Source organism: Phacochoerus africanus, chromosome 4 (assembly GCF_016906955.1).
Source record: "Phacochoerus africanus isolate WHEZ1 chromosome 4, ROS_Pafr_v1, whole genome shotgun sequence".
NCBI lineage: Eukaryota > Metazoa > Chordata > Mammalia > Artiodactyla > Suidae > Phacochoerus > Phacochoerus africanus.
Window position 1 is genome coordinate 131191537 of NC_062547.1, and position 22759 is coordinate 131214295.

At 35.8% G+C, this 22759-nt stretch overlaps 1 protein-coding gene across 1 annotated transcript in view; it reads right to left on the bottom strand.

The window, feature by feature from the left end:
• Positions 1-22759, bottom strand: part of FBN2 (fibrillin 2) — a 219281-nt gene that overhangs the window by 79048 nt on the left and 117474 nt on the right. Inside the window, exons 11-19 of the mRNA XM_047778547.1 lie at positions 22232-22369; positions 16881-17000; positions 15841-15966; positions 14861-14983; positions 13109-13231; positions 8034-8186; positions 5721-5774; positions 3914-4039; positions 2443-2568 (exon numbers count right to left, since the gene is read on the bottom strand). Coding sequence (XP_047634503.1) covers positions 2443-2568; positions 3914-4039; positions 5721-5774; positions 8034-8186; positions 13109-13231; positions 14861-14983; positions 15841-15966; positions 16881-17000; positions 22232-22369 — 1089 coding nt within the window. The remainder of the gene's footprint in view (positions 1-2442; positions 2569-3913; positions 4040-5720; positions 5775-8033; positions 8187-13108; positions 13232-14860; positions 14984-15840; positions 15967-16880; positions 17001-22231; positions 22370-22759) is intronic.

Genomic DNA, 22759 nt, shown 5'->3' on the forward strand with positions numbered 1-22759 from the left:
ATAATTGTTTGGTTGTGTTTCTCACAACAAATCATTTTTATTTCCACCCATGTCATAAGGCTAGAACCAAAATATCTCTCTCTCATTTCTTTTTTATCTACATAACATGAACTTCTTTTTATGAATGACAGATTTAAAATATAATTCATATTAAAGAAAAGGCTCAGATTTATCAGGAACAACTACCCTTCACACAAAAAAGGTAAACAGCACTTTTTGGTAACAATCACTGTTGCCTGATTTGGTGGCACATGCCTCAACAGTCATGTAATCATCCAGCGTCATCCTGTTGAATACTATTAGCTCCTACTCCTTACTTTTTCCTCTAAGTAGGAGAATCCCTTTTATTTATGCTTTGATATTTCGGCTCTTGGCACTCCTCAACTTCATCTTACTTGTTAAAATGGAAGGAATATGCTGTAAGTACTGACAATTTGGTATACAATCCAAACTTGGACCAAACTGAATGAGACTCCACCTATTAAATTCCCCATGATGTGTCTCCTTCATAATGGCTTCAAAGGATACTGCTGCTTAGACAGGGAAGTCAGTCCTAATCATCGTCAGCTTCCCAGCTAAATGATGAGGATACCCTAAGCCCTTCTTGCTTTCAGAGCTTCCTGACATTTAACAGAAGCTTATCCTCCAAAAGACAAAAGATAAAACTGAAAAAGGGCAGTGGGAAGGAAGTGCAGAAAGCCAGGAATAAAAACAAAACAGAAAGAAACAGAACTCTTACAATCCCTTCTCCCACCCTCCAAAAAACACATGGAGTAAATATGGCCAGAAAAAAATTTTTTTTTTCAAAAAATTCCTTTCTCATGGCAATTTTTTTTTTTGGGGGGGGGGTCTTTTTGCAATTTCTTGGGCCGCTCCCACGGCATATGGAGGTTCCCTGGCTAGGGGTCTAATTAGAGCTGTAGCTGCCGGCCTACACCACAGCCACAGCAACTCGGGATCCAAGCTGCAACCTACACCACAGCTCATGGCAATGCCGGTTCCTTAACTCACTGAGCAAGGCCAGGGATCGAACCTGCAACCTCACAGTTCCTAGTCAGATTCGTTAACCACTGAGCCAGGACGGAAACTCTTCTCATGGCAATTTTAAAGGATAATAGGTATCGAAGGAGGTGGGAGTGGGTGGTAGAAAATAAAGACTCTGCACAAATACACTTGGGAAGCCTGGGCTAATTTTAAAAGTTACTACAGAAAAATATTCAAAATTCTTGTGTGCCTCCTGCTCATCTATGGAGAAAATGCGTGCTCTTCTTTGAGGAGCTCCTGCAAAAAGGTGGGGAACTAAACGGATATCAGAACTAAGTTTAGAAAAACTGCATTTTTATGCAGAGGGTTTCTTTTTTCTTTCTTCAGGCTAATTACTGTTTTTCAGTGGTCCCTCCAATTCGATCCAAACTTAGAATTGCACTTTGTAATTGCATTTCATTGGCTTCAGCTGAGTCGTTTGTGTTTTGGCATCTTGTTTGAGTTCTAACTTGTTTCTGTTCATAAGAATGCTTTGAAGTTAAACAATGAGATGAAGAGAAAATGTTAACATCTTTTTGCATAGTATTACTATCACAGTATTCTTGGCTATGGAGTCACTAAGAAACAAATACTTTAACAGGTAAGGAAAGGACTATTCCAAATAATTAAAGATGAAATCTTTTGTTTTTAAAGGTACTATTCGGAAGTAATTATTAGATTTGAGAATGTCATGGGACAAGTCTGTAGGCCCACACAGTGAGACTTAAAAGGAACAATGACTAGTAGTCACACAACAGATTATTCTGAAATACACAGTACTTTGATCAAGAAACAAAAACCTAAGTGAAGGAACTCAATGCTTAGCTGGTATCTCACTGAAAATGAGGCCTTTCCTAAACATTTAACTCATTCATCTAGCTTCTGCTGCAGAAAAGTCTGCTTAAAAGAAAAGAAAGAAGTTTTAAACAGTAAAATAGAAAGGTCAATTTTCCTGGACTATATATTAAACTGAGGTGACCGAATTTTTACTCAGGTCCTACATATTTTCTGGGCCAACCTTTAAGATCTCTTAATCATCTCATAAATGCCTAAGAGCTGACTCTGTATTAAAGTTCAGATTCCCTCGGCTAAAGTGTCATCGTGGTTTTAAAAAGGGAAAAACAAACAAACAAAAATTTGACATTTTATCATCAGGTAAAACAAATTGGCTCCTTTCGATTTTTTTTTTTAAATTAACTTGAAAACATTTGCTGATCTTTTGTCTGAATAGGATAAAACCGATGGTATTTATAAACTGCGTTAGATGCATACCATTTCTAAAACTGACAGATTAGCTGAAAGAGATTATAAAATTTAAAACATATTCAAACAGTAGTTTTGCTCTATTGCTTCATAATGTACTTGCAGTTTATGCTTATCGAGGTGCTTACTACTCACAACTAGGAAGGCGGCTCTTACCTTCACACGTCTCAGTCTCAGTCCTGAACACGTAGCCAGGTGGGCACGTGCAGCTGTAGCTCCCAGGCGTGTTTCGGCAAAGGCCATTGTCACAGAGCAGTCTGTTCACCAGACACTCGTCAATGTCTGGAAGCAACCATTAGAAGACAGGAGAGACACATATTGAAACGATAGCACAGTGATCAAAATGTTTTAGTTTTGTTTGTTTTTCTCCCCATCCTATGCCTCAAGTCTCTTCATATCCAAAGCACATTCCTTGATCCTAAGTAAAATATATTTGGTTTTATTCACATGGAACATTCTTATTCTGGCAGCTGCCTTTTAAGATGTGCTGAAGTCCCTGGAAGACAGGCAATGCTTTGGAAAAGGCACATTACTACTTTGCTCTTCATTTACTTACTGTCCTACAGTGGTATTATATTAGATGTATTTTAAAGCACCAATGAAATATATCAAAAGATTAAACTCACTTGCCTATATGCTTGCTTAGAGATAATAAAAATGACATGATTTTAAAGGTTTTTTTTTCTGATTAAAACATGTACTAAGTTACATTCAAACAAAAGGTATTTACTAATCTTTTTCCATTATGTTTTTATCTCAGGAACAATGAACTATTAATGCATTTCATATATCCTTTAGCAGTCTAGAACAGCCTAGAAAATATCACCTAAAGCCCGTGTTCAAGAAGCTCACACTGAGTTCTATCTTTACAGCCACAGTCTCATTTTTACAAGTATAGTTAATGTCAGAAAGAAATAAAAATTGTAGATGGGAGTGAATGGTTCCATTTACTTAAAGTTATGTTTTTAGTCTTGCAAATAATAATTGTAACTTGTCAAACAATGCACACAATGTACATTGTGAAAAACAGAGACTGGAAAAACATTTCCTATAATTCCATCACCAGTGATATTATTTTTTTATATTTCATATTTTTCCTTTGGATGTTATATTTTTCCTCTAATTCTGAATATTGACTTTTTAAAAATTAACATTACATTTTAAGCATTACCATAATTTCCCCCATGCCTATATGTTTTAACAAGAGGTTATCTCAAAGTTTACTTACCCATTAGTCTATGTTATGGGTTGAAGTGTATCTCTCAAAAAAATATTTTGAATTTCTAACTTTCAGAACCTCAGACTGTGACCTCATCTGGAAATAGGGTTGTTATACAGGTAATCAAGTTAAAATGAGCTCCTTCAGGTAGGTCATATTCCAATATAGGTAGGGGCACCAATGACTGATGTCTATATAAAAAGGGGGAATTTTGACATAGAGACAATATATACAAAGGGAAGCCGATGTGAAGATACACAGGGAAAAGATGGACCTGTGGCCAGAGTGACACATCTAACAGCCTAGGAATGCTAAAGACTGACAGCAGACAGCACAGGCTAGAAGAGCAAAGGAAGGATTCTACCCTAGAGCCATAAGACTCTTGTCTAAATAAAACAAATAACTTACCAATACAGTTTCTCCCAGAGGGATCTGGTTCATAACCACTGTTGCAATTACAGCGGTAACTACCACGTAAATTTTCACAAATTCCATTGGCACATATATCAGGATCCAAAGCACACTCATTGATATCTGCATTAAATGTTCAAAGTTTAATGCTCATAGTCACTTTACTGTTTGTTGATACACGTACATCTAATAAAGATTACTCAAAATATGTAGTGGTTAACTCAGCAAACCCCCAATCTGCCTGCAGTCCATAAAGGGAAAGGAAAAGAAACTAAAGAGAGTAAAAATTGAGAGATATGGGGCACTTCCCTGGCAGTCAAAAGAAAAATGAAGGGAACTGGCAGAAATTCAAAGAAATAAACCATGAAATGTGCCGGCCAGCATTTATGATAAAATTAATAAAGAAATTTATAGGCTGTTGGCTCAAAACCCTAAAGAAAACTCAACTTGATAGGTACTATAACCATCTAATTAAAAGGCAAAGATTTATTAGGGTATCTATATAATTTTATGGTCCCAAAGGCATGGAATATTTCTATTTTATTATCATTTTTTATAGTCAACTAAGTAATGTGAAATGTAATAAATGTTTCTCATTGCTGATAAGCTGAAATTAATGGGGAAGACAGTTCAAATGTGGATGCCTGAGAACGCGGTGTTTTACAACAAGCCATGGGCATGACTGCTCTCTGTCACCCATGGGCAGTGGGACTTGAGGAAGGATGTGCTTGTATGAACAACCACCTAGTTTCAGCAGGTGGCTAGCTCTGCTGGGGAGGCCATGATGAGAGGGAACAAAAAATGGTGTAGGCATAAAATAAAATTTTGGTCCCTGTGTTCAAATTTTAATCCTGACTCTTCTTTTTGACAACAGTAGGAAGGCCTTAAATACTCTAGAAATGTCAGCCTTTTCATTTGGTTTTTGGAAGAAACATCATTGTAAAAGTTTGCTTCTTTACTCTGGTTTCTCATGTTCTTTGCATCAGATGCAATACTGTCAATTAACCTATAATTTGTCTAAAACAAACATGAAAGAAGAATAAGTAAACTAAAGATTAACACCACCCTATAGTTTAAAAAAAAGGACATTATATCTATATTAACATAGAAAAGCACTTTAAAATTATAAACACATATGTACTTAATCTTCAAGCTCTATATTGGAATTTTGCTAGTCATACTGCAAAATTTAAAATAAGAAAACTTTAATCAAACTTGGTTCTTCTTTAGTTGGATAGTCATTTTAGTATTTTTACCTGTAGTCAATTCACTTTTAAGGTAGTATATCTCACATATCTCTTAAAAATCCATATCAAATGTCTCATATAGACGGATTTTGTTTAAACCATGTCAGCACCATTATTTAATAGTTTTTCTTTAAATTGAATTGCATTTTTTTAACCTACTCTAGCTTCTTCTTAAGCAACAATATCCATAAAATCACAGTTGTAGTTTTAGTTTGTCAGTGATGTTTTTAACAATGCATATTTAATAGATTATCTACTATGAAAAATGTGCATCTACATACAGCTTGGTATCAGCTAGCTTACAACTATTGCTCTAAGCGATAATTTATCTTATTACTCTACACGGATATGTGGCCATGCCCTTGGCATGTGGAAGTTCCAGGACAGGGCCCTAAACTGTACCACAGCAATAACACTATATCCTTAATCCACTGAGCCAATAAGGAATTCCAGACAAATAAGTTTTTATAGTGTTAAATATAATGATATCTATAATATTATAATAGTAAAACTATATAATTATACAATTATTATAAGATTGAGAAATGAATAGTTACCTCTTCCATCCACAGTGATACCTACTCCACTACTACAAAGACCATGGAATTCAGCTGTAAAATAAAAATAAAGACAGAAATCAAAAACTCTGTGTCTATTACACATACAAGTCACTTACATAACTCCAAAAGTATCACTAGAAAGAATGACCTGCAAGAACTTAAAGTGGAAAAAAAGATAATTAAGAATTTCAAAATCACAGATAAGCATAAAAAAGTAAGTAAAAATAACTTGTGATTATCACCCTGAATATCATGAATATGTTGAAACATTACCAATGTTTTCTACATATGAAAAAACTTTAAAAATCTAAATTACAGAGGTTGCTTTTTAACTTTTCTTCTTGCTTCAATAATAAATTATGTAATAAATAGCACTTACCATCTGCCTGGTATTGTTCTAGCATTTTACATCTAATAATTTATTTAATCCTCCCAATACCATTAACTGGATACCGTGATTTTCCCTCTTTCACACATCAGAAAGTTGGGAAAGAGATGGAAAGTAACATGCTCAGGTCACAGAGGTCGTAAGTAGGGGAGCTGGCTTGCACCCTCTGTATTTTATAATGGACATTCATGTAATATACCATTTAAAAACTATTTAATACTCTTTTCTCAGTTATGAGTCTGTACCACACTTATTCAATCAGACTCTCATTGATGAAATTAGGTTTGTTCAACTTTTGGCAGTTGTCATAAATAATATGACATTCAATTGTATCATTATGTTAATCTCTTGGAAGTAAAGCTGCTTGAAGTTTACATTCTTGGAAGGCTTTCAATAACATCCCAGGCTACACTTCCAGCAGCAGTGTGAGACAGTACCCATTTCTGTGCACCCTCTCCAACACTAGGAAAAATAAATTATCTATACACTTCAGTGATCTAAAAAACAAAAACGACATCTTTAAAGAATTTCCTTTTAGTTTTAGATAGATTGAGCATTTTTTTACATGTCACGCTCCTATTTCTGCTTTGTGAAGTTTTCTTTGTGCACATTGCACGTTTTTTCTATACAGCATTTTAACCTTTCTTATTGATTAATGTAAATTCTTAATAATTTAGGGAAACTTTTTCTTCTAATTTATATGTATATTTTAGTCTTTGGTGCCTGTTTTGAGAGTCCTTTACCATTATAAGAAAACAAAAAGTTTATACATTCTACATGAAAAATTTTTTGTAATATTTGACACAGGGAGTTAACTTCATTTTTTCCCCAGTATTTATCAACAATATTCATTACTTGGTTGAATTTGTTCTCACTGATCTAAATGCTATCTTTATTGTACCCTACATTCTCATTTATAATCACAACTGTCCCTAGACTCATTTCATTAATTCACTGAACTTTTTATCTAGTCTGGCTATCAATTTTTACCCTTTCATAATATGCATAACTCAAATGCATTTTAGGGCAGCATATCCTTCATAAACTCCACCGTTTAAAAAAATGTCCTAATTAGAAATTTTTCTAGAGGAACTCTAAGCATTTGGCTAAGGTTTAAACAGTCCAATTTGCAAGCCATTTTCTTTGCTGGAATGCATTTCTTCCATCTTCTACCTGGGAAGTTCTTTCTCCTTTTCTCTAGACCAAAGTAAACACACCTCCCTCCCCATGAAATCTACCCCAACCTCTCCAGGCAACTAAGCGCTCCTTCCTCTGTGCTCTCCTGGTTCTCTGTTTATGTCTCTTTTAAGGTACCAATCATACAAAATTGTAATTTGTTCATTTGCTTACCTATATCTTTGACTATCCCTAAATTCCAAAAAAAAAAAAAAACCAGAGATTGTGTTTATTTTTGAGTCTCTACTGTGCGTACACATATTCAACATAGTTTCATAAAAGTATGAATAAACAAGTCAGAATAGTCAAAGAATTAAATCATTTAATGTGCCTGTAATTTACAACATTCACAAAGAAACTGATTACTTTCTAGAACTTCTGATAGATTCCTGAAATGTCTGTGTCTAAATTCTGTGTCTAAATTAAAAATAAGTAAAAAAAATCGAGTTCTCATGAACTTATCATAACTTGGAAAGTGATAAGTAAATTTTATGCTATTTGTCTTCATAATGACATGAGAGATTGACGACTCTGTGGCTAACAATCATAACTGGATCAGCAAATGAATTTTCCTATGCACCGTGTGCTTGGAGGTCATATTTCCTTACATATGCAAATGAGATTTGTATTTCTTTTCTTCCATTCAAAATAAGGGCAAAACACTCCAGAGCCCAATTCTTTGGTCAAACATGTAATATTACATTTCTAGATTCTCTGTCAGCTGTGAAACAGGTAAAGGAGACTACCTGAGTTTTTAGCAGGGCATGGCTGGCAGGGCTCTCCAAAACCATAGTCTGGGTTGGCACAGCAGCATTCAGACTTGGTCACCGCACCAGGGAAAGGACGTACACACACTCCCTTCTTGATCCCCCCGTAGCATGTGCTGCGCATGTGTGTATCTAAAGGAGACAGAAGAACAGTGATTTGAGACAGTGATAGAGACAAAGAGGTTTCAAAACTGAAGGCTTGTAACCTAAGTGGTCACCATATGGGAAGCCTCCAGATGTATCTGCCACTTTTTATTTGTATCTTTAGCATCTCATACTGTCAGGAAGTCAACAAATGTTCACTGAGAGGGGGAAAGAATAAACGCATATCGAAAATTCATTTTTTTTTCCCTCCAAGAATCTAAATGCACTACACAAGCATCAATTATCTGACTTGTCCTCATTGGCCTTTCACTGAACCAGGTGTATTTTCAGTTATAAACAAGACTACTACAACTGATGACAGTATGCTCCAAATGACATTATTACTTCTATTTTAGAAATTATGAACAATGTAGTACAGTGCAGTTCAGTGAAACTTCCTGAAGATGACACTTCTTGGCCATGAAATTTCTCACTTCGAATTTCTGAGTTAGGAGGCCTTTCTTTTCAACCTCCAGTTCACTGTTGTGATTACATTTTATCTCAGACTCTCAATAAATCTAGTTATAAAAGTAATCACTACCACTATGTATCTATGGCATTGTGCTTGTTGCCTTACAGACATTATCTCATTGAACATTCAGGTCAACAACTCGATAGGACTGTGATCATTATCTACCTTTTACAGATGAGGAAGGTAAGGTTCAGAGGGGTTACCCAAGTAGCTCAACGTCCTAGACTAGCTGCTGCCTTGAGTTGGGATTCAGACGCAGGCTTGTATGACCTGCAGAGCTCTTCCTCTTTCTTTTCTGTCATGTTATGTCCTAAAGAAGCCTATTCTGCTTAGTTCTCTCACTCTGAATTCTTGTAAAATATGCCACAGTTTTATGGGTTGGTAAGTGATAAACTATTAAAAAAAATTTGATCATCATTCAGGCCAGAAAAGGAGTGTTGCTTTTAAACAGTCCATTGATATGGGTAATTACATCAAAGATTATAAATATCTGTAATTATTCCCAACTTGTTGGAAACCGTTTTATCTGCTTGTTAGGCAAAATGAGTCACCTCTACGCTCATGATCTGGTGATGCTTCTCATTAAAACACTGAGATGTACGGCTGCATCAAACAATGAGACGTGTGTGTCCTCAAACGGAAGAGGGCCATGGGATTTACCACACTCGATCTTGGAGAGGGGGTGTGCTGTCCCTTTCTGCCTCTGCTGTGGCAGGTTTTGGTAGAGTCAATCCTGAGTTACGCCCAAGTATAGGATACAACACAATGACGAATATACACAAATACAACCTAGTTCATGATTTCCAATAAGACTTTTGTGAGTTCCTATCTCAAAGGCACTGAACAATGGTTAAAGTTATGTCTGTTTTCAAGTTGAGAACCTAAGCCAGGCATGATTTCTAGGAGCAGGTCTATGCCAAAGGTACTCACGTCTATATTTAATGACAGTTGATTTTTTTCCTTTTTGAAGACTACAGACTGGAACACGTTCATCAGAACATGCTCACATGAATGCTTTGGTCAGGGAATGAACCTCAATGCTAAGCTGTATCTTTTCCTTATGTTATCAAATTTCTCCCTGCCTTTTCTTTCTTAAAAACTGGAAAATTTAAAAAGATTTCCTCAGGTAATTATCACACTTTATCAAATGGGCCCAAAAGCTAATTTTATTTTATTCTTCTTTACCACCAACTTATCTTAATAGTTTAAAGCAGTTAAGTCTAAGATTATGCCCCCATGTAATGCCACTCTTTTGATTTAACAAAACAATAATAATTGTAATAGCTTATAGGGCACATGTTATGTGCCAAACACCATTCAAGCTTTACACAAATATACCTATTTAGTCCTGAAAAACAACTAGTGAGGAAAGAAGGCACAGAGAAGTCATGTATCTTGCCTTAAGCCACACAGCTAGTAAACAGCAGAACTAGGGTAAAGAAAAAATATTAACTTTTTAGCTGACAGAAATGTCAGTGTTCAGGAAGATGTCAGAATATTCTTAAGCTAATATAACAGGGCTGTTAAAAAAAGAAATTCAGGCTGAAATCCCATGGTGCTAAATACACAAGGTGAATTTTGAGACTCCATCCTGAAGGAAGAAGAGATGGAAAATTAGTTGCCAGGTCCTTAAAGCCCTCCTAAAATGGAGGCTAAAATTTAGAAAGTGGCAATTAAGAGAACAGTTTCTGAGGAAGATTTCTTTGGCAAGAGCCAGCTTATGAGTTGGGTGTGCTTGCATCCTCACCCCTGGTCAAAAGAGAAGGGCTTTGCAGTGAGTGACTGAAGAACTCTGTACCCAGCTCTGTCAGGGATTTCTATCATGCAGGGGAGAGGGGCCGCTGTTGCTAATGTAGGATCAGAGGAGGGAGTGGAGCTCAATGTCTATTCATTAGGTTCACAGGGCAAAGGTTGTGTGTCCTATAGATTAAAAGTGGGCCATTTCAAGAGAGGGTCCTAAAATGACCTTAGAGGGGTGAGGAGGCCCAATAGAGAGAGTCTGTCTGAAGTGGACTGCAGAAAAGTCAGAGGGTGAGCCAGGAGTGGCCACCAGGAGAAAAATGCATTATCTTACACCAAAAATTGGCAACACATTAAATCAACTATAATAAAACTTTTTTTTTAAAAGAAAAATGCAGCATATGCATCTCAGGAAGGGCAGGCAAATGCCCCTGAAGTACACATGAAATCACCCAGGAGGAAGAAGTTGACTTTAAACTTCTGTGAAGCCCAGAAATCTTGAAGCCACTCTAAGACAGTGTCCGTGTTTTCACTTTCTCACCTCTCCTCCTGCACTATGACACTGGGGGAGTCAGAAATGTCCTGCTCATGAATCTGAGCTTGGGAAGGCAGCTGTAACTTCAAATCAAATTCAGAATATTAACTATTATATGACACTGGACATTCTAATTTCAAAATTCAGATTATTTTCATTACCTAAAGTAGTCATCTAATTTTTGATATCTAAAAATAGTAAAGTTATGGAGTGGCCTGAGTTTTATTCCTTACCTTTTGGACAAACTGCCCCTGTTTAATAAATTTAAACATATATTTTTAAAGGATGGGAAAAAACAAAACACAGTTGCCTTTTGTTCATACCCTGCTGTGAGTCATGTTTTTTCAAAATACTAGTTACAATGGTAGTTTAATTTTCTGAAAATAAAGCCCCATATCTCAGTATCTAGGGAAACAAAAATGAACAAACAAACAAAAAAAACAAATCTAAAATTAAAGTGATAATCCTAATAAAACTCATCATAGTGATTCATTTGCAAGTTCAACAGTCAATCCATCTCAAAAGCATCTTGAAAGGCAGATGATCTGAAGAGAACACATCTAGCATGTTATGGAAACAGCAATATATAATTTTACACACAGAACAAATGGTGTTTTACTTTTAAAAATTTTAAGTGATCCCAATTATGAAAAACTGCAGAGGGCTTCCCAACAATTTCTGATGCTTTTTGTATATGTGGACAAGAGAACGAATACTTGTATTAGAACACTGAATTCCTAGCAGCTACTCATATGTTGGTTGCTTAAAAGAAAAATAATTTCTCCTTCCAAAACTGGTTTTGTACTCATCAGAGATTTCAGCAGAATCATTTAGATAAAGGAAAACAGGCAACTGAAAATATCGTAGCTCTCTCTCCAAGCAGGAAGGAGCTGCATTCTTCTAGCTGCTGTATTTGAAATAGCCCTGAACCAAGTGCTGACAATCTTGTAAGCTGAAATAAATCCTAAATTGGATAGAGTGGATGAACTTAAGTGGACAGATTATTTCCATCTGCTGTTGCTTTTTTTTTTAACCTTCAAATCTAAATGTTTTGATTCCTCTAGGTAAGAATAACCAACTATGTCTAAGAAAGAATTTCATTTCTCTCAAACACACATTTTAAACCAATGAGTAAAGTCTGCCTTTTACTGTATAACCTGAGAAATAGATGGTGCACAATGGCTAATTCATCCTAGAAGTTCCATGAAAGTGCTTTGGACAGAAGATGGCTTTCGATCTATTTTCACAGCCAATTCCCTCTGCTATTGATGCCATTGGGACATGTTGGTTGGGTTTTGAACGGCCAAGGACATTTTTCTTTTGCTGGCCTCTTTCAAGCGGATGCCTGGTAACTTAGAAATATCTAAGAGGAATTGTGAAGGGGTTCAAATAAAATACACATTCTCACTCAGACTCCTCCTGTGTTTCTATCATTAGTGATGAGGAATAACTATTTAGTTGCATTTCTAGTTTTTCATATAAGTCTACATTCTATGGTATATGTTATTTACATTTAAAATTTTGTTTGGGTAAAAACAAGAGTTTATTTAAATATAACCACAATCCCCACTTCATGTCTTCTTTGTTATTAATTATAAAATATAAATCCATTGTATTTAGAGAGACAGTTTTTTTTTCTTCTACAGCATTTCTAACTGTTATCAGAGTCTTCTGAAGGGAGCCAGAAGAACTCTCTGTCCATTTTTAAAAAAACTGTTTCATCGAGCTCTAATTCACATACAAATAACACATCCATTTAAAATGTACAATTAGTTTTTTAGCATGTTCACAGCATTGGACAAACATCACTAGAGTTGATTTTAGAACATTTCGTCACCTCAAAAATGCCTTCAATGGTCACCCCCTTCTCCTGCCACCTCACTCTCTCTGCTCTAAGCAACCACTAGTCTGCTCTGATTCCACAGATTTGCCATTTATGAACATTTCATTTGGAAATGTACACTGTGTGGTTTTTTTGTGGGGGGCTTCATTTACTTAGCATAATGTTTTCAAGTTCATCCATGATTTTGTATCTATCAGTACTTCATTCCTTTTTATGGCTGAATATATATGTATATAGTATATCAATTATACAGCTATATCTTTATCCCTTTTTTCAAAGATCACGTGGACACTGGGGTCATTATGCGACATTTCACTTACCAACACACACCCGTCCATCCACACCCACAGCCAGGCCTGGGGGACAGTCACAGCGGAAGGACCCCTCATTGTTGATGCAATGCCCATTCATGCAGATTCCAGGGGTCTGGCACTCATCAACATCTGCCCAGAGGGGAACGTAAGTCAGGCCATTACTGGGCAAATTTAATTTTATCACAGAATTTACCCATTGACGATTCTACATTAACATTTTGTTTTTAAGTTTATAATTTGTGGAAGAACACACAGATGTGACAATAAATTGTATATACAAATACAACCTTTCAAACATACTTCCAGAAAGACAGTGAAGGCTGCCACATTTTAGCCATTAGAAGAATCTCACAAATGTATTTTTCATTATTTATTTGGCAATTCTGTTTAATATTATATGATTTGACTCAATTAGTTAAGTGAAACAAATTCTTAAAACTAAGGTAAATATTTGTTAATTAACTTACACACACATAAAATTCTAAGATGCTGTTTTAATGTTAATTTGATTAGTTGGTAATAACAAAATAATTTAAGGTCTGTCTTATACTTTCCAATATGCTTGAATTTATCAAATGTAACCTACCATTAAATCGATTCCCCCTAAGATGAAACAGCCTTCAAAACACAGAGCTGCCAAATCATGGGCATTTCAAAATTTATGGATTACAACATTTGCAATAAAAAAATTAATAAAATGTCAATAAAGTAGAAACTGGTGAGATTTAGGTCATCTTTATATGTGTTTTTAAGTTTCTTAAGAAATGCTGGAAAAGTTACATGCTGTAACGTAATGCTACACATTGGAACATAACACTAATCTCATATCCTGTAATTAATTCAAGTCAGCTAACCTTGAGATGACATTCCAGTCACATGTTCAATCAGCAAAGCTATAATATTTCTATTTAATACTGAATTCATCTTACTTGAATAGCCAATAAACTACTTTTTATTCATAAATACAAGACTCAGTCTTGATTTTTTTCTCTCTATTGTCCCTGGAATTTCACTGAAATTGCAGGGATTAGTTATAAGTATTATTTAGTAATTAGATAAGTTTGTGTAATTGAAGGCAGCTTTAACGGAGTTAATATTGTCTAAAAAGAGAAAACTGGGGGGGGGGAAAAACCTTATTTCTAAGCAGCAAATGCAAAATTTGTTCCACCTTACTAAATTCCAATTGTGAGTATAAATATAATGTAGTTTTATTTATCTCTGAGAGTCATATATCTTGCTTACTAAAGTTATTGCTAGAGCTTAGTCTTCAAAATGGCTTTATAAACAAAACAATTGATAGGAATATGTAGTAAGTTACTTCTTCATGAAATCAATATAAGACTTTAAGAAAATTATATAATAACAAAGGATCTGTGGATTAGCTTTTGGAAAAGATGTAAGACAAAACTCGTAATGAAAGACAGTGAAAAACCTTGTTCTGAGATGTTTTTTCTTTCTCTTTTTTATTGAGGCAAGAAGTAGAGAGAAATTACTTCTACATTGTTTCTTCCAGACTTGCAATCTGTCATTCCCTTAATTTTTCCTATGCCATTATTATTTTTGTAAAGGTATTACTGTTCCATAGACCACAATTTATGTTTTTCTAGGAAGCTTTAGATACCTGCTGTACTGAATTAGCAAGAGATGTGAATAATATGAAATCCACATGAAGAAACTGAAGTAATTCTTGCATGATTAATTCAAGTAGAAAAGATGGTTTCAATCACAGTGACTTTCCTATCTCAAAGACATACATACCAGTACAGTAACGCCCATTTGGAGCCAAGACAAACCCTGGTTTGCAGATGCACTTGAAGCTGCCATCTTCATTAATGCACATCCCATTCAAACACATGTTGGTAGTGGTGCATTCATCATGATCTGCAGAAGGGGAGAGAGTGACTTACACCCCTGTGAGGAAACCAGTTCCCTCCCTTAAGACACCAGTCATATTCCCCTGCGTATATGAGCCATGTCCTCATTGATTTTTTTTTTTTCTTTTAAATGCTTACTGAGTGAGGACCCTTAGTGTAAGGGACGTAAAGGAAAAGAACTAAGGAAATTTTGTGCTTAGTTGCTATTAAAACCACATGAGTAGTGTTTTTAGTTTGATTACCAAAAAAGTTAATATGATTTCAGAGGTTTATTTGCATGAGAGAATAAAGCAATAATAAACCTCACTGCAAGTGAAATGATCTGGACTCTGATTTGTGGGTGAAATATCATGTGTTGCTGTGCAAATAGAATATTTATTTATTTGTTTGTTTACTTTTTAGGGCCGCACATCCGGCATATGGAAGTTCCAAGGCTGGGGGTCAAACTGGAATTCCAGCTGTTGGCCACACCATAGCCACAGCAACAAAGGATCCGAGCCATGTCTGGGACCTACACCACAGCTCATGACAACGCCAGATCCTTAACCCACTGGAGCAAGGCCAGAGATCAAACCCACATCCTTATGGATACTTGTCAGATTCGTTTCCACTGCACCATGACAGGAACACCAGTAAATCATTCATTTTTAAAACTACATTTCCTAAGAAAATCTGTCCCTTCACTTTAATGGTCTAATGTTAATTGCATTTATATTTTACCTAATCTCTGAACAACTCTCACATAAGTGTTCTGGGGGCTTTCACTATAGTATATGTAATATACTATATAAGCTATATTTGGTCCTAAATAAAAATGTATATCCCTTAAAAAATCTTTTGCAAGGGAGAAGGCAATTTCCATACCAACACAGTTTTTCCCATCTGTAGTTAATTCAAAGCCAGCATTGCAAATGCACTGGAAACTTCCATCTGTGTTCACACATCGACCATTCTTACAAAGAACACCATTCTGGATGCATTCATCAATGTCTGGGAAAATTAAGAATGGCCAAACATTATTCTTTTAAAATAATTTTAAAGACAATGAGACAATAATGTAATTTTAAATATCCAGTTCATTTTTACATATAATATTCAAGACTGCGTTGATTCTTTAGAAGAATTTCCATCTTCCACCAGCTTTTTTTTTTTCTTGGATAGGTAGGTGTAAGAAATTTTACAGCCCTGACTTAAAATAATTGAAGAAAGAAAGAGAAAAATGAAATGGGGGTGCAGTGAATGCAGAAGAGGGTGAGCAGTGCAGCTGGAATTGACATAGTGGTTGAAGACCTTAAACATCAGAGCAACGAGTTGAGTAACAGTAAAGTCACTACAGAATATCTGGATAAAAAGCAACATGATAAAAACTGCAGGACTTAAGTGATTCAAACACCTGCCAGTGGATGAATAGGAAGTGAAAAAGAAGACAAGTAGAGCCATCTGCTAAAACAATTCTGAGATGAATCAGCAGTGAGGTAGAGGGTTGGGATGATAATGGTAGACACAGCAATGAAACTGTGAATAGAGAGCAGGCATGATTTGCTCTTGGACGATGTGTAAGGTACAAAGAAAATGGTAGCTGAAAGTGACAATAAATCTTAAGCTCTGTTAATCAGAGAGCAGCAATGCTACTGAAGTTACTTGAAGAAAGGAAGCTGTGATCTAGGGAAGGAAAATAAACTGAATTTTTTTTTTGAAGCCAGATACCATGTTGCCTGTGTTATACACACAAAAAGTCTGTTTGAAGAGAGCACTTTGAGGGTCCTAAAAAGTAATAGTGTTAATAATGTAACAGTACTTATTTCATTCCATGTCATATTTTAATAAATTTACTTTTAACCTCAACAGCCTGGGTTCACTATATTTCATGGAACATTTTCATATGTGAAAGTAAACTGCCTTACCAATGCATGCTTGCTTGGTAGGAGTCCTCTGGAATCCAGCATGACATTTACAATAATAGGATCCAGGTGTGTTAACACAATCTCCATTAGTGCAGGGGTTTGATGTGCATTCATCAACATCTGTGAGTAGCAAAAGAAACCATTATAGACCTCACTCCATTTCTAGAAATGTTTGTTTAAAGTACATTTAGGCCTTCCAAATTTGAGAGACAGCCAGTCAGTGGTAACAGTCTAAATATCACAGTATTTATACATGAATAAAAATTCCTTTCTTCAACTACAGAGGCCAGTCTGGCGATTAACAAAAATATTGCCTACTGGAGAGTACAAGGAAATTTGCTTTAATCAAGAAATAATGATTTTTTTCAATTTAAATAATGCACAATGATTAAAAGCCTGGGCTCAGTAAAGACACAGCCATGAGTTCCAATACTCTACAAAATGCTTATTACGTACAGTAATTTGGGCAAGTGAATAGCCTCTTTAAGGCTTAGTACAGAGTTAGAAAATTGAAGATTTTAGAGATATATATTTGTATCACATGACACTTCTATTTGTTTTAAAAACAAGATTGATAAATTATGGAATTTTTGGTTTTTTTGGTAAAGTCAACTATATATGTAACTATGCACTGAAGCTTGGATAATATTTTGAAGTAAAAAACAGAATGGGGTAAAAATGGAAATTAATTAAAATAAAGCCTATTCAGTAGCTTCTGGTTTCTTGAGGATCTTAAAATGGGCACAGAGATTTTTTTTTGGTATGAAACCAAGTTTTATGCAAATACTAGTTCTAATCCTATGAGTGAGAACCATCACTGCTTTTCCTTTAAGTTCCCTAAGGCTTGATTAAGTGCAAATCCATCACAGAAATTCAAGGACCATACAACCAAACAGCAGACTGAACAGGGAGAACTAATCAAATCACAGAGAAAGCATGTCTTTCAGTGTTAGAAAAAATTTAATTCATCTTCTTTCAGCAATGCCTACCAAATATTATTTTGAATGCCGGCAAATTAAAAAACCTGGCTAAATGTTGAGAGTACAGTGACTTGTCATTTCATATATATGTAGAAGCCACTAACATACACAATTTTGGCTAAATTGGAGAATACAACAATAAAAGTGATTCACAGGTTTACCATTTTAATAAAGAGATTACTCTTTTTTTTTCCCCCCCCACAGATGTTTCTACAAGAACTGTAGTCTACAAAACTCACCAGCTTCATTGATAGAAAAACTCAGACTGAATGAAATTAAACCCTCTCTGGTAAAGGAGGAAAAAAAATACTCATAGCAAATAAAATAAAAACAACAAAGACGAACAAGATTAAATGCTTTTTCAAGTCATCCAAAGCCAGTTTCAGCCCATTAAGACTCATATATAAGCTTCTGGTTGATAACATCAATTCTACTGAGCCAAAGGAATGAGGCAAAATGAGAGAGAGAGTTTAGCGTTAACAAGCATATCAGGCGTAGCTAATGGTCTGTTCCACAGGCAATATCACCTTCAGTAGGTAGCTCTGAGGAGCCCTTAAATTCTCTGGGTACGTAACACTGATATGCAACAATGAAAAACATGTCATAGATGCATCTTTCTAGAAGCCTCATTGGAAAGCTCTGTTCTAGTGAAGAAGGACAATACACGCAATTCCCTCTTTTCCAGTAAACTTTCTGGGAAGCAGGGTTACTTTGCAGGACCTTTTCCTCCCCTTGAGAATCTGTTCCCAAGGTTGCTCTTTGGTATGACAGCTCTGCCAGTTCTCTTGCCATTAGAGCCTTGATTCATCTATTTCCTTAGCCCTTGAGGGACCTCACCAAGAGAGAAGATAGAGTGAACTACTATTGTTTGTGAAAACAATCACACACAAAAAAACTATTATCACCAAAAACACAATTCCATATGATTTTAAAATGTGTTTTTTTTTCTTTTCCAGGATTATTTTAAGATTTTTAACTTTTAGACTAATCACAAATGACCACTGCCTCATTCTGAAACATGCATTTCTTGTCTTTCCTTTACTCTGAGTCTCAGAGCCTAGTACCTCCAAATGATCATCTTTGTTTTAGATTGTTTAGAGGAACAGAATTTAAATATTACTGTTTGTGCATTTTTAGTCCTTCCTATGTTTTCACTGGGGACTATTTTTAAGCAAAATTCACAGGATTTTAAACTCCTAAAATAAATGAAGTAATTGGGAAATAGTGATTAGCAAAATGGTTAAATACTATCAGGATAAGAAATGTTTATCCTTGAAAAGTACTTTATATTCCAACTTAGAAAACACTTTAATTTTCAAGCACTCTAAGAATACCTGTGACCAAAAGAAACAAATTATTTCTATTTCAAAACAGAATGATTTGAATTGAGTTAAAAACCATTGCTAAAGTAGTCTGACTTATGCAGACGCTAAAGGACTTACAGAATTTCATTTTAGAATAGTATTATTATCAGGAAAAAAAGAGAAAAATATGGTGAATAAATATCATTTTTCAGGCCTCAGGACTAATTCTCATAATAGCAAAATGGACCTGATTCTATTTTTCTTGTCTTTGATCCTTTAATACTGTTTTATTGCCTGTCAAGTTACATTGCTTTGTCAGACATCTAACCAAATTTCCCAACAGTAAAAGGCAGTTTGTTATTCCTCAAAATACTAGTACAAAATACTAGTCCATTAATTTAAAACCTTAGTCACTTATATCCTCCTATCTTTTTCTGACATCTCAACTTGCTGTTTATAAACTCAAATTGATTAAAGCTGCTACGAGAAACAGTACAGGATTAAAAATACGAAAAACTGATTTTATGAAAATATGCCTCAATAACTCATTACTGCCCTACATATTATAATGATAAAAAAAAAAAACAAGAACTCTGCCTAGGTTTTTGTTTTGTTTTGTTTTGTCTTTTTGCCATTTCTTCGGCTGCTCCCTTGGCTTATGGAGGTTCCCAGGCTAGGGGTCTAATCCGAGCTATAGCCACTAGCCTACACCAGAGCCACAGCAACGTGGGATCCGAGCCGCATCTACAACCTACACCACAGCTCACGGCAACACTGGATCCTTAACCCACTGAGCAAGGCCAGGGATCGAACCCACAACCTCATGGTTCCTAGTCGGATTCGTTAACCACTGAGCCACCACAGGAACTCCATGCCTAGGTTTTAATTGCGGAGCTGGTGATGAGATCAATCTAAAATGGAACCATTATAACAAACATAGAAGTTTGAGATGTATATTAACATTATCAACTGTGCAGACTTGTATTCTCAGTGCTACATTAGATGTTATAAAAAGGGTTATAGCAGCCCTTCTCACTTGGGTTCCAGGAAAAGTTCAGGCCTATCATCTTAAGACATCCACTGCTAAGTGATTAACTCATCTCTTGTGCATCTAGAGGTACTAACCACACATCGCCCTTGGGAGAACTGAGAAAACTGTCTTCACTGAAATCACTGCAGGACCTATTTCTCTAGAGGAACTTAGTTAAGGCTGGGCTGCCAGTCAACCAGACAGCATGACTACAGAAGATGGTTGTTTATACCAGTGGTTCCCCCAGAGCATAGGTGTTTTACTAGCTAAGAAAGTGTACCTTGGTGCTAACATGAACTAAATGGGGGTCTTTGGCTAATTCACAGAAAATGAAACTTTTGGCCTATTTTTGCTTGTTGGTTGATGGATTACACAGTGACACATGGATGACAAATAGTAACAGCAAAACAAAAACAGTCCATTAAATTACAATTTGATAGACTGTAACTGTTTAAGTATGTGCAAGAGGGGATATTCTGTATACTGTATACTTACGAACATATCATTTGGTGGTAAAATCACTTTTAAGTCATATAAGACTACATCAGTATGTCCTGGTGTTCTAAAAATAACTACCTGGTCTATCATTAAATAAGCTTCAAGTAGTATCTGCTAAGCCCTGGCTGATGCATATGTGGTTATATAGTGCATAAGCCTAGGGTGTGTTATTTATTTAGATTTTGCGAATGGTACACTTGAGAGTTATGCAGTGCAAAACCTGTGCGCCTGTATATAAGGACCCTGGACTAAGCCTTATTTAATCATTTTGATTTTGTATCCCTGTACATAGTTTCAGAGTGATCAGTTTTTCCAAAACATCATATTTGTCTCACATTTTTTCATAATCTTAGTGTGTGTATGTTTTCAATTTTACTTGGGAAAACCATTACATTTTCTCTATCCCTGGCCTATCTCTATATATTCCTGGCCGATATATATATAGTCTTCTTAGGGCTGCACCCATGGCATATGGAGGTTCCCAGGCTAGGGGCTGAATAAGAGCTGAAGCCGCCAGTGGCCTATGCCACAGCCACAGCAACGCTGGATCCAGGCCGCATCTGCGATCTGCACCACAGCTCACGGCAACGCCGGATCCTTAATCCACTGAGCAAGGCCAGGGATCAAACCTGCATCCTCACGGATGCTAGTTGGGTTCGTTAACTCCTGAGCCATGACAGGAACTCCTATCATTTATATTTTACAGCATAAGACCTGAACCCAAATCTGGTATTTAGGGCTATGCTAATCATGAAATACATATAGGATCATTTGCTAATAAGATGAATAAATAAAAGAACAATCTCAAAAAGGTTCAATCTTCATGGTCCCGAAACTACTCCTAAAAGATCATTAAAACTCTTCATTACCAAATACAAAAGTGTTTTTGTCCTTCTTGCATCTGCCACACTTAAAACTCAATGCTCCTTTTCTCTTAAACGTGTACCCTTTCATGGCTTCAGTGACATATACTTTGTAGATTATTTTGCCGTTTCTTCAGTATATTTACTAAGTTTTCTTGTTGCTGGTCCACAGGGTTCCAGCTTCAGTAGTACTGCTGTCTTTTTACTCTTTCTGTTGTTCAGCCTGGGTGGCAACATTCACCCTCATGGTTCTAATAACCACAAGTATATTTTTGGTTCCTAAATCTGTAACACTAGTCCTGGCCACCCCTTTTAGCTTTAGACCTCTATAATTAAGCATCTGAGATGCCTAAAACTCAGATCCAAAAGAGACTTCCAAATTCTGCCTTCTTGTGCATTTTAGTGATGCCACCATACAGCCAGTGTTGCTCAGCTAAGAAGGAAGGAAAGAGGGAGAGACAGAACATTTAGGGCCAGAAGGGTTGGGAATTCTTGAAGTGGTGCAGCTCAACAGTAGGTTAAGGGAACACATGGACGAGCATGCACACAGGAGAGAGAGCTTGGAAATTAGCTTTACTTCAAAAGGCTTTTTAAAAAAATCATATTCAGTCCAATTTGTTCCTGTAGTCTAAAAACTATGAAAAAGCTATGAAGAATGAAAGAATCATGAGCTTACCTATGCAATCCCCATTTGCATCCTGCTTGTAACCCATGTTGCATTCACATCGATAGCTAGAAACAGTAGGTATGCAGCGTCCATTTAAACAGAGATTAGCGTGATGCTTACAGATATCTATTGTCTGGTTCAGAATAGCTAGGGAAAAATCAGAGCACAAATGATATTTCATCTTTCCAACATGGGTTACTTTTCTTAAAATTGATTTTTAGAGGATATTTAATAGTACTTTAATTAGGCATATATATATCAAAAGTCCACATTATTTTGTGTTTTATTAAAACTTTAATGTTGAGGATCTAACAACTATTCTGTAGACACATGGTTGTAACCTGTATTTGTTAAGGTATACATCTGGAAACTTTGCCCATAATGATGTCCTTTTAAAAATTTCAGGAATGTTCTACTTAACACTTGAATGTTTTCCATCTCTTATCTTATAGCTGTGCTGAATACTCAGATATACTAAATAGGCAATATGCCAAAAAGAATAAACCTAACACTGTAGGACATCATTAAATATTATTA